Source organism: Oratosquilla oratoria, chromosome 25 (assembly GCF_046742065.1).
Source record: "Oratosquilla oratoria isolate Oo_2021 chromosome 25, ASM4674206v1, whole genome shotgun sequence".
Taxonomy (NCBI): domain Eukaryota; kingdom Metazoa; phylum Arthropoda; class Malacostraca; order Stomatopoda; family Squillidae; genus Oratosquilla; species Oratosquilla oratoria.
In genome coordinates, this window is record NC_134801.1 from 10,606,979 (window position 1) to 10,619,270 (window position 12,292).

At 42.7% G+C, this 12,292-nt stretch overlaps 1 protein-coding gene across 2 annotated transcripts in view; it reads left to right on the forward strand.

Annotated features, from left to right (window-relative positions):
• Nucleotides 1-12,292, forward strand: part of Dip-C (dipeptidase C) — a 662,859-nt gene that overhangs the window by 150,636 nt on the left and 499,931 nt on the right. Inside the window, exon 1 of one of the 2 annotated variants that reach the window (XM_076208363.1) lies at nucleotides 3,055-3,074. The exons of the other annotated variant lie outside the window; for it this stretch is intronic. Coding sequence (XP_076064478.1) covers nucleotides 3,072-3,074 — 3 coding nt within the window. The 5' untranslated portion in view covers nucleotides 3,055-3,071. Of the gene's footprint in view, nucleotides 1-3,054; nucleotides 3,075-12,292 lie in introns of those variants that run through there. 2 annotated transcript variants of the gene reach the window in all.

Genomic DNA, 12,292 nt, shown 5'->3' on the forward strand with positions numbered 1-12,292 from the left:
GCATTCTCGTGTCGTTCAGTCTGCAACACGCCTGTTCCACTGCAGTGGTCAATATGTTGAGCTGACGCCTCTACGCGGCCGTGGATATGGGCATGTAGGCGCGTGCGAGGACCTGATGATTAATGCTGGAGAGCCCACGCGCTCAGGGGCGCACTACTTGTATGTGACCACGTTCTAGTTTTGTACTACTTCGCCCGCCTCTTGACCTTACGTACTAGTGGGAGTTCAGCAGCCAGGCACAGTAACGTATACTCTGGCGCGTTTAGGGTCTGTAGATTTATATAGTAACGTCACCTGTGTACGAAGCACAGAGAATTGTAGTTTATTATTATTAATATTATTATTTTATTGTTATTATCATTATTATTATTATTGTTATTATCATTATTATTATTATTATTATTATTATTATTGTTAATATTATTACTATTATTATTATTATTATTATTATTATTATTGTTAATATTATTACTATTATTATTATTATTATTATTATTACAGTATTATTATTATTATTATTATTATTGTTATTATTATTATTATTATATTTTTATTATTTATATGTTTAGTTAATTCTTATTTCGTATGTGTATTTATCTATTTATTTTTATGTCCGAAAGTGTCTCCGTTCTTGAAGTGTTCGCTGGTGCATTTTTGCAACTGATGCCAGCATTTGTTTGTTGTCGAGGGTCGCGAGGACAAAATCCCGTAAGGCAAAGACTGGGAGGATCTTAGTTGAAATACAAAAGCGAGTCGTATGGTGTCAACACAGACCCCAAACATGACCAAGGACGCATTCAGGTCGAGTTTTGGTTTTGGCTGATGCGCCCTTGGATGATACCAAAGTGATGTGTTCTTGTTCTAAAAATATAATAAAGGTTTTAGTATTCTATGAGTGCTAGCTAGAGCTTCTGTCCTTAAAAGCAATATCATACTGAAGAGAGTGATTGAAGGAGGGTAGCAGAAAGAGGGTAAGTTAGAAGTGATCACCATTCTTCTTTGACTGGAACTTGGTGTCCAAGTATTAAAAGAATGTTGCGGAACCCTGGTCCGTAGGGGTATCATTAAGTCCATAGAGGTTGAGGGGAGGAGGTTCTTCGACATTTTCTTAATATAATACATAACAAGTTTTAAATCGGGCATACTTGAACACACACACACACACACACACACACACACACACACACACACACACACACACACACACATATATATATATATATATATATATATATATATATATATATATATAATTGTGTGTATTATTTTTTATCCGTGACGTATTTCTACGATTGTTTTGTTCGTCTGAGTTTACAAATACGTGGACTGTACAACCAAATACTGGTGAGCAGTGCTTCCACAAGTGCACCAAATGTGGTTTGTTATTATTGGAAACGTGTCTTGCCATTAGCTTCGAGAATTGGAAATTCTTTTGGCTTGGGGGTGTCAAGTCGTCGACAAAGAAGTGGAAGATCTAAGATTGAGACACCTGACAGGCGAAGAAGACGTTAAGCCCTGTCCTGTTATACGAGCGACCTTATGACTGAATTCCTGTGGATTGAGATACGGTAGTCCATGCCGGCGGCCTGCCTGTGCTGCGTCTAGTCCGCCGTCTCGTGTTTCAACCGCTGGCCGGGCCTACGGCGGCCACTCCGGACAGACGGAGAAAGTTCTGCGTCATTGGTGACGCTGCTGAAGGTAGTTTGGAACGTGCAGGCTCCTTGAATCAACACCTGCAGTCTCTTAGCCCGTTCACTGGCACACCATATACCTTTGGGTTTGACGATCGAAAAAACTTCCAGGCTCGTGCCACCTGTTGAATAAAAGCGCCGGGTGTCATAATTATTTATCTAAAGGACGCCATGGAGTAGTGAGGTGTGACTTTGACCGCAAGGAGAACTTCCCAAATAGAACAAAATCACTTGGCGACAAGCAGGAGTATGTCTCCAGCTCGCGTGAAAATATAATCGAAATAAATTCTTTGACTTGTGGAAGAACTTTACGTAACTGCTGAAGAAGAAAAAAATTGACTGGCGCACAACAGGAAATAGATAAGAGCTGACAGCTGAATAAAGTCGTCTGGTTTACCTCCGTATTGAGACGATGAGTAAAAGTTCCAACTCCCTCCGCTAGGGAGAAAAAAAAATGAAAAAAGTCGAGAGAAGTCGAAACATTGTTTTAAGTTTAACTTGTTTACCAAAATTGATATTCCTGAAAGTATCAAATAAAGTCGATTTGGTTGTATAACTCTAATCGTTTCGTGTATTTGACGCTCTATACCAGAGTCCAGGAGTTTTCCTAAACTGAATGAAATCGCTTGGAGACAAACATAATATAGTTGAATAACAGAAACTGTTATCAAGAAGGTGACCCTGTCAGAATTTAGGTTTCCCCAAGATAAAACTGCATAGGAGGCAGACAGAAGTAGAGTACAGATAAGGTGCTGGAAGTGCTTTATCAAGATGGAGTCCTTGAGGGTTTGCCCCTCAGCAGCTCAATCATCAGGAAACAACAAGAATAGATTCATATTGTGGAATGAAATATTGTATCCGAAGAGAACGCCGTTACGGTGACCGTCTCTCTCTCTCTCTCTCTCTCTCTCTCTCTCTCTCTCTCTCTCTCTCTCTCTCTCTCTCTCTCTCTCTCTCTCTCTCTCTCTCTCTCTCTCTCTCTCTCTCTCTCTCTCTCTCCTCTCTCTCTCTCTCTCTCTCTCTCTCTCTCTGTGTGTGTGTGTGGGGGGGGGGGGACCGGGGACAGCCGAGACGAAAACGGGAAGGAGATAATTTGTGATGCTATCGCTTTCCCACAGGACGAATGAAATCGCCTGTATGTAGCTATAATTAAAGGAAAAATGTCACACGCTATGGCCGGGGTTAAAGGGAAGGGAAGGCTTTAATTGTAAATAGACGCCATGAAAGTAGACAGAGTTGAGATTGAAGAAGTGTGTGAAGAGTAGAGCAACTATTGAGTGTGCGGGCAAAGTGCAAGCGTCTCGGTCATGGCCGTACATATATTTTTTTTTTTTCCTCTCTCAGGATAAGACCTGCAGGTAAACACTGACGTAGGTTTTCATGGTACGTACATACACAAAGTGTTGCATAAGTGTAAGGAATGCCCTTTAGTTGACTTTTAAAAGTGTCTTTCTGTCCATCTTTGCTGAATCAGGGGATGTGGTCATGGGCACGTACGCGTGTCATTATCTGATGATGCTCGATGAGGGGCCCGCGCATTCTCAGTACCTGTTGCCATTAACGGTATTTTCAGGGCTCCTGTTATTTACAAAAAATGCCTCTCCCGTGCCTCTAGCACCAAAGAAGTCTCCAGATATATTTTAAGGATGCTCATATGTAGCTGACTTTGCCACTTTAATTGAAATAAATATTTTCAACTTGTATGCCGTGCGTGCTTTCTTGCCGCCTCATTCAGTACTTGTATTGTCGCCACGATCTTGAAGACCATTCATGGGAATCTCTGTATATTTGGCAGAGTTGCATTCTTTGACTACGTCATCGTTGAAGTAGTGCGCTCGGAAACTACCAATATATCGGACGTGCTTCCAATGGTTGAAAACAACTTCGCCGTGCACGACTTGAAACACCGCACAACTTTCTTCACGTTACGCAGTGTGATGGGAATGAAGGAATATTGGGACTAGGGTGTATGCTGAGGCACTGTCTCAGCATTATGTTAAGAATCCCTGTATCCCCGGGTATATAGAAAATCCGGGAGAATTTGATATACACCCAGACACTCAACAACTTTCGTATCGGGTGTCCACCAACGCGCATTATAGCGAATTCCGTTGAACAAGAACGAACACTAGCGGGTATATTTTGCTTTCTTGGTGACTAGCTTGTCCGCTCACTGATTCTCGGTCGCTATGGGACCAATCCGTGATCGTGCCTGCACGCATACGACTCAGCCTCTCGGTTGTTTCTTTAGTACTAAGCCACCAATGTGAAATAAAATCAATGAACTACTAAGGATGAATTCAAAACAATGGATGTATATATATGTTATATATATATATTTTATATATATATATATATATATATATATATATATATATATATATGTGTGTGTGTGTGTGTGTGTGTGTTTGTGTGTGTGTGTGTGTGTTGAAAGGGGAGACGCGTAAACACCAGACTCAAGCTTCTCACTTTGAGCCTGGTGTTTACGCGTCTCCCCTTTCAACATGGATCCCAGACTCCAGATCTTCGCACATATTGAACAGCATATATATATATACATATATATATATATATATATATATATATATATGTGTGTGTGTGTGTGTGTGTGTGTGTGTGTGTGTGTGTGTGTGTGCATATACAATATATACAAACACACACACGCACACATAACAAAAGGCCTCTCCTCCCAGATGAGGGAGGTGGCCTAGCTAAGTATACACCTTCACCTACCCACATCCATTCGACTACCCATTTGTCCTTTGATCAAGCTCGAAAAAGGTAGCGGGGGAGGGGGGCAAAATTGAGGTTCTTCATACATCGTGTATGTTTACACACACACACACACACACACACACACATATATATATATATATATATATATATATATATATATATATGTGTGTGTGTGTGTGTGTGTGTGTGTGTGTGTGTGTGTGTGTGTGTGTGTGTGTGTGTGTGTGTGTGTGTGTGTGTGCGCGCGCGATTGTGTGGTTTTAGTATTTTTTATGTTTCAGTTTCTCTCGGGCGCCAATTTAACATAACGTTTGTGTCATGTGCATAGGCCTGCCTGACAGCATGCATGAACTCGCCTGTTCGCATCTACGCATGTCCGACGATCCTCGTTGTTCTTCAGGGGGCACACTTTGATATCTTTCCGATGATCTCCCTTGCCTCGCGACGCGCTTCCCCATTGTTCCCGGTTGTCCCTTACCAAGATCGACCGAGCCAAGGAGAGGAGCGCCCCCCGCCTCCCCCCCCCCGTCTCTCTCTCTCTCTCTCTCTCTCTCTCTCTCTCTCTCTCTCTCTCTCTCTCTCTCTCTCTCTCTCTCTCTCTCTCTCTCTCTCTCTCTCGCAGATCGACTTACCCAGTCATGAGGTCTGTGAACATCCACTTCATTACCTCCATCAAGGGCAGTCCCTTGTGAAAATAATCCTGTAGGTATAATCAAGATCGGGAGAAAGTGCCACATACCCATATACCCGGATATGACGCTCATGAATTATGCTGGTGAAAGACCTAGATTGAGCATCACAGTACAGTCTCTGGTTTCATGCAAAATCCATTGCAGCGATACTCCATGATTCTTCGAATGTAATTATACCGTAAACCTTAAGACACATCTTCAAGAATCGACAATATCGTTCACTGCCATGTCACCTGTCTCATTCCTAAATTAACAGGAAAGTAACTGGACATGCCTCCTCCATACTTGACAACACTCATTGACCCAGAGTATAAGCCAGACATCAAGTTTATAATTACCGCAGGAATTTCAGATCCGCAGAAAATCCCAAGCAACCCATGGTGCACCTTCTCGAGATCAACATAAGATTCAATAACTATTATAGAAACTCGTATCGACGTTCTATAAGAACACGAATCATTATTATCCGATCAGTTGACTTATCGGACCTGAACCCAGACTGCACAGACCTCCGAAAAATTAGCAGGTGCGAACAAACCCATGCGAGTAACAAAATTAACTAGAACCTTGCTCGGCACATTAAGTGATGTAATATAGCGGTAGTGGCTGCAGTCCTGCCGGTCCCCTTCCCCCCTCCCGATGGGGACAACAAGACCTTTTCTCCAGTCAAGGAGAATTATATTGGACTGCTATATATCAGATTGAAATGCATGCAACCCATAGATCATAACCTCGCCTCCAGTTTTCAGCAATTCGTGCTGATTTTGCAGATACTAGTCACCTTTCTACCCATCAACGCGTGTTTTACCTTCCTCAAAGAGGGCAGAGTTTCTTTTATCGATGGAGTCTTGGCAACTGCCACCCGAACAAAAGCAAGAAGGTGTTTGTTTGGAGGGTCACTTATGAGCAACTACTCAAAGTAGCAAAGGGACCACACCCCTCCACGCTTGACACCAGCTGACCATCACTTGTTTGGACTTTGCCATCATGGGCCACAAATTCGAAGTGGAGTTTCTTCAGGGCTCGCTAAGCTGGTCTTGAGGTAATTTGCATTGAAATGACCCTCGGCATCCCCTGTGAGTTCTCCGGCGTGATCTCTTTATTCATCCTCATGAGAGTTCTAGTCCGTCATTTCTGAATCTTGTATCGGTCTAGATCCCCAGCCAATCGGGCAGATTGACTCGCCTCCATAATCTCGAGTGTCTCACTTGACGTCACAATATTTCGACCTTTAACGCTCTATATTACATTTCTATAGCTTTAAGAATTTATCCATGGAGGTATGCTACAAATCTTCAGGTTTCTCAAGGGCGCCAGGCAGTTCGATCCGATGATAGATTGCTCCTGCATGCATACTCCTGGGCATACATATAATCTCTGAGCTTTTCCAGTTAAAATACAGGTTGCTTACCTCCCGGTATTCTCCTAGACATAATACGCAGTCTGAGTGTTGTAACCGCAAATCTGGTTTAGTCCCTAAGAACTCAGCATTCCGGTAAACCCTGCAGATGTGAAAGATCTTCCAACGAATACTAATAAGTATTTTTTCGATTTCCTTTGCCACTCCCCCGGCATTGCTATATCAAATCTGTCGGTGTGGCTCCAGTTTATGGAACAAGAAACCAAAATTCCTTTATAAAACTGAGGAAAGGCAAATACTCCGTAACTCTGTATTAGTAACCTCGCTGAAGTCACGAAAACAAAAAGTGTATCCCATGACGGACACTGATTGATTAGAGCCAAGCTTGTTGTAGAACATCTCTTCGAGTGTATACACTACAGAAGGAGCATATACTGCAGTAAGAGATATGAAGTCCAGTGTGTGCTTCAACTATACTATCATCCTACGCTCATCCACCGGAGTGAACTCAGAGGCCGGGTCCACATTGAGCCTCGTGAAGCGCTGCCAGGTCCACACTGTCAGGGATGATAGACAGTGTGGACACTTGGGCGCTGCACCTAACACTGTCAACTGCCTCATGCAACGTTGCACGAGGCTCAGTGTAGACCCAGCTTAATAACGTGCTGCAATTGGCCAACAGCTCCTCTCGAGAGCACTGGCTAGTAGTACTCCAAGGATTACAAAGGAAGAGCATGCCGACATGAGACCGTTTGGTCCATAACTAGGTCAGATGAGGAAAAAATAATAAATGGATAAATAGATAAACAAGTAAATAGATAAATAAAATAAGTAAACAAATCGAATAAGTAAATAAATAAATTAAATGAATAATGATAGATGATAAACACAGGTTACAATAGTTTATAAAAACAGATGATGAATAATAGAGAAAATAATAATAATAAATGAAAATTAAAATAAAGGGCAGACATTTAGGTGTAACTCTACTGATCTCTCTACTGCCTGGTCTCGTCTTAACAGGGAAACACAATATCCATTCTAAAGGCTCCTAAGCTCCGCCGATAAAAAGGGTAGTAGATCGTCTTTGGAGGTGGAAAGAATATACCATGTACGCAGTGTACAGGCGGTGAACACAGACCACCGGCTGTCGATTGCAATAATATAAAGCATTAGACTGCATTTGCTTTTCGCACAAGACTTCCTCTGTTCTCTCTTAGGTTAATCAGTGATTTCGACAAGCTAAGTGCAACTTTCACCTTGGCCTCGATGTAGGGTGGCTGCCCGTGCTATGACCACTGTAAAATATAAAACCATGATATAAGAGTGTGTGATTCACTATGGTCTTAGATCACGTGTTGTACTCGTGATCGACAGTTATTAAACTTTCGGATGAGAGCTCAGAGCTCGTATGACCAATCTATGGGTAATAATGTGACTTTACACGCACACAACTCCCCGCCCACGAGAATTGGAGTTACACCCCGCAGCGAAGCGATACTGAATTTATTTCATCCCTGGGCGGGAGTCGAACCCGGACCGCCGTAGTGGCAGGCGAGAACTCTAACCACAGCGCCACGAGGTGTATATTACAAAGGCGGAGCACGCCGACAGGAGACCTTTTGGTCCATATCTAGGTCGGATGCGAAAAAATCATAATAATAATAGAATAATAAATAAAACTATAATAATGTAAACAACAAATAAAATACATAAATAAATGCATAGGCATAGTTGAATAATAAACAAACAGGTAAATAGCAAATAATAACAAATTGACATATAACTAATAATAAGTGAAAATCAGACAGACAAATGATAAAAAAAAAAATAATAATAATATAAAAAAAATTATAATCATTACAGCATCTTACTTAGGTGTTTATCTAAATGATTATTAAAGCTTCGAACTGAACTACATTGCACTACGTGTGCAGGAAGTTTATTCCAATCATTAACTACACGGTTGGCAAAGTTGTTTCTACCTACTTCCAAATTGAATCTATTTCCGGACAGTTTGAGACCATTGTTTCTTGTCTGATTCTCATTCAATGTGAAAATTTGGTCACTTTTGATGTTGTCAATTCCCTTTAAAATCTTAAAGACCTGTATCAAGTCACCTCTGAGTCTACGCTTTTTTAGGGAAAACAGATTCATATGTTTTAGTCGATTTTCGTATGATTTATTTTTGATATTTGGAATCAGTTTTGTGGCTCGCCGTTGTACTTTTTCCAGTCTGTCAATGTCTTTAATGTGATTCGGTGACTATACGGAAACAGCATATTCCAAATGTGGACGAACTAACGATTCATATAGCTTGTTAATGAGTGATGGACTTTTAAATCAAAAGATCGCGCAATCTTCTAGATGATGGATTGAAAGAATATATTTCTCAATATTTTCGATATTCTATAAAGTGGTGGTAGTCATCATTGAAATTGGTCTCGAAATGTGTGTTGGGCTTTGTTTTTTTCACGAGTGATTTGTATTTGTGTGTGTGTGTGTGTGTGTGTGTGTGTGTGTGTGTGTGCAGGTGCATGCATACTTGAACATGTGACTTGCACAAATTACAGTTGCACTTGCCCCACAAAAAATAAAATCCATGAAGATTTTTTGAAGCGAACGTAGGGGGAAATTCCTGAAGGTGACTTCACTTTGGATTTACTGACACCTGGTCGTGTATTTGCCATGCAATCGCCTGTCCCTCTTGAGCTGGCCAGGCATCTGGCAGGCCTCGCGTATAACTGTACCTCGGCCGTCCGGCCGGCTCCGGCTTCGAGCACCGGGCTTAATAGTCAGCCTTTCCTGCTGCTCTTGTGTTATGAGGGTCTTATTATTCCTTGCCTTTCCTGACTCGGGGTCAGTGTAGTGTTCATCATGTTTGAGGTGACGCGCACTATGTTTTATATTGTGTTAATTTGTTAGCAAATGATTAATCCTTACTGAATATTATTCCCTCTGTTTTATACACTCTGCACATCTCGCTGTTAATTTCGCAGCTGCGATGTTCCCACGGACATGAATCAAGCCACCTGGCGGCAACTAAAAAGTAAAAGGATAAGTGCCGCCCGGTATGGAAGGGATTCCGTTTTGCTAGGTGTCAGGAAGTGCGGCGGCGGAACCTTGTGGGACTTCGTTCTGCCCGAATTTGTGGGTGGAATCCAGCGGGTGCCTCAAGCCGGGTCCACACTGAGTCTTCCACTGCATGAGGCTAAATGTGGACTCGGACTTAGAGACGCTGCGAGTCAGACGTTGAGATCAAACTCTTCCCTCACTTTTTTTTCTCAGTTATTATGGTGACATTATTGTCTGTTTCAATATGGTATGTGGATCACGTGCTGGGCTCATGATTGACAGCTGTAACCATCTCGAATGAGAGTTCAAAGTTGATATAATCAGGTTTATGGGGGAATACTGTGACCCTACAACAGAGGCACAACCACAAACATTGCATTCCATGTTTAACGGGGACAGTAACACAGTATGGTATGATGGATGCAACTTCCACGTCGTGAACGGGATGCGGAATCTGCTCTACGGCTTTAAGTGGCGACACTAGCCATCATACCAACAAGCCGTGTGTGTATTCACCTTGATCTTTGGATCACGTACTGAACTCGTGACCGACAGCTATTTCCCTCACGGAAGAGAGCTCAGAGCTCGTATGACTGATCTATAGGTAATGCTTTGACCTGACACGCACACACACACACACACGCCCACGAGAGTAGGAGTAACGACTCGAAGCGCAGCGATACTCAAATTATTTCAGCCCTGGGCAGGATTCGAACCCCGGACCGCCGTAGTGATAATCAGGGACTCTATCAACCGTGTATGTGTGTGTGCGTGTGTGTGTGTGTGTGTATGTGTGTGTGTGTGTGCGCGCGCGCGCGTTGTGTTGTGTAAGGAACGTAAACGGCCATCACCATGCAAGAGACGTTGTTTTGATCAGACTATTTGCATGAAGGTAAGCGGTGTTTACAAGCTGGCAAGCGTATTCAGATTACTCCCAACCATAAAAAGATAATAGTAATGATGAGGATAATGATAATTATGGTAATATTAATAATGTTAATAATGTTAACAATAATGATAAAAATAATAATAGATAAGTAAATCAAAGTGCCCAACATAGCCTCTTCCGTTTTGTGGCCCTCTTTGTGTGTGTGTGTGTGATTCACCAGTATATTGGATCATGTGTTGGACTCGTGATCGACAGTTATTTCCCCTCCTAGACGAGAGCCCAGAGATCATATATGACCGACCTATGAGTAATGCTGTGGCCTTACACACCCACACACACAGAACTCACCGCTCACGAGAGCTGGAGTAACGGCTCACAGCGCAGCGATACTGAAATTATTTCGGCCCAGGGCAGGATTCGAACTCGGACCTCTGGAGTAGCGGTTGCGAACGCTACTACTGCGCCGTCGAGCCGTGTTTGTGTGTGTGCGTGTGGGAGGGGGAGGGGTTCGCGGGCGACCGTTTGGATTGTTTAAACGGAGTGGAAAAGAATGTGCCACCTACTTAAGGTGCATTAAGAAGTCCATCTGGGTCAAGGCACACTCAGCCTCGTGGTAGACGTCCACACGGGATCTGATAATGCTCTTTTGAGACTGTTATCTGACAAACGGATGTTGTCGCATTCACACACGAACAAGTTCATGCATTCTGGTATGCTGGTGTTCGCACGGTTGTGTGCGTGCGTATGTACGTACAGAGACCTTGCACAGAACAAAACCATTATTTACAACACACGTCGCCCGCAAGGGTGAAGGACAAGGACTGAGACTGTGTCGCCATTGTTGTTGTTTGCTGTTCATCTTGATCATGTGCCAGAAGACGCCAGAAGCGAGATAAGACAGGTTGAGCCAGAAGAAACACACATGAGAGTTGCAACGACATGACGTCATGTCGGACAAAGGCCCATGACATATTGCGCACTGATATGATGTACTACGCTCATGCTGTACGCCTCACTTCCTGACGTTTAAAGTGATTTGGAGTTGCCTAAGCTTCGTGGCACTGGTACCTTGATATATTTCGTGGTATGTCGTTACTTGCGACGTCATGTTGTCTTTCTTGGTATCACAGATGAATGTAAATGAGAACTTAGAGTGGAACTATTTCCTCCGTCCTTGGAGCCACCTACGTTGCGGGAGATTTTGTTTTTGCGCAAGAGTTGTATACAAACGGGTTGGTTTGATTCACGGGTCTGGACATGCTTTGCTCAGTGTGTGTTTGCCTGTCTTTTCCATTCCCCCAGACCTCCTCTCATACTCACTCTCTCTCTTACACACACACAAACACCGTAGGGGTGATTACATGCATTGAAACTACTTGAGCTGTCATTGGAAACTAATTCCCACTCAAACAAGAATACTGATGACGTTGGTTCCTGGTATCCCTCCTTCCTGTTATCCTTCTTATTGCTCTACCACCTCCACCTGTCGATACGATTGTCGTCGAGGATAGAAGCGCTGGTTATCGTCGAGGAAATACAACGTTCTCGCGGAAACCGTGGAGCCAACTTGACCAAAGGGTTTTGACTCCTCTAATACTGTGGACTGTGGTTACCTAGCGGTTCTATCCATGTGAACAGTCTCGCGCTGATTGTAAGGAATTGGTCGCCTATTAACGATCTATAAAATTGCTTACATTGATCAATTAGCAATGTTGGGTTTTACCTTGATAAAGATCTAAAATATACAAATCTTGGAGACCTCTTGTTGGGAAAATAGACTCAAAATATCGCTTTGATCAAATAAAAAAAATTAGAAGTACACATTTTCTTCACAAACCCAATAGAAGCT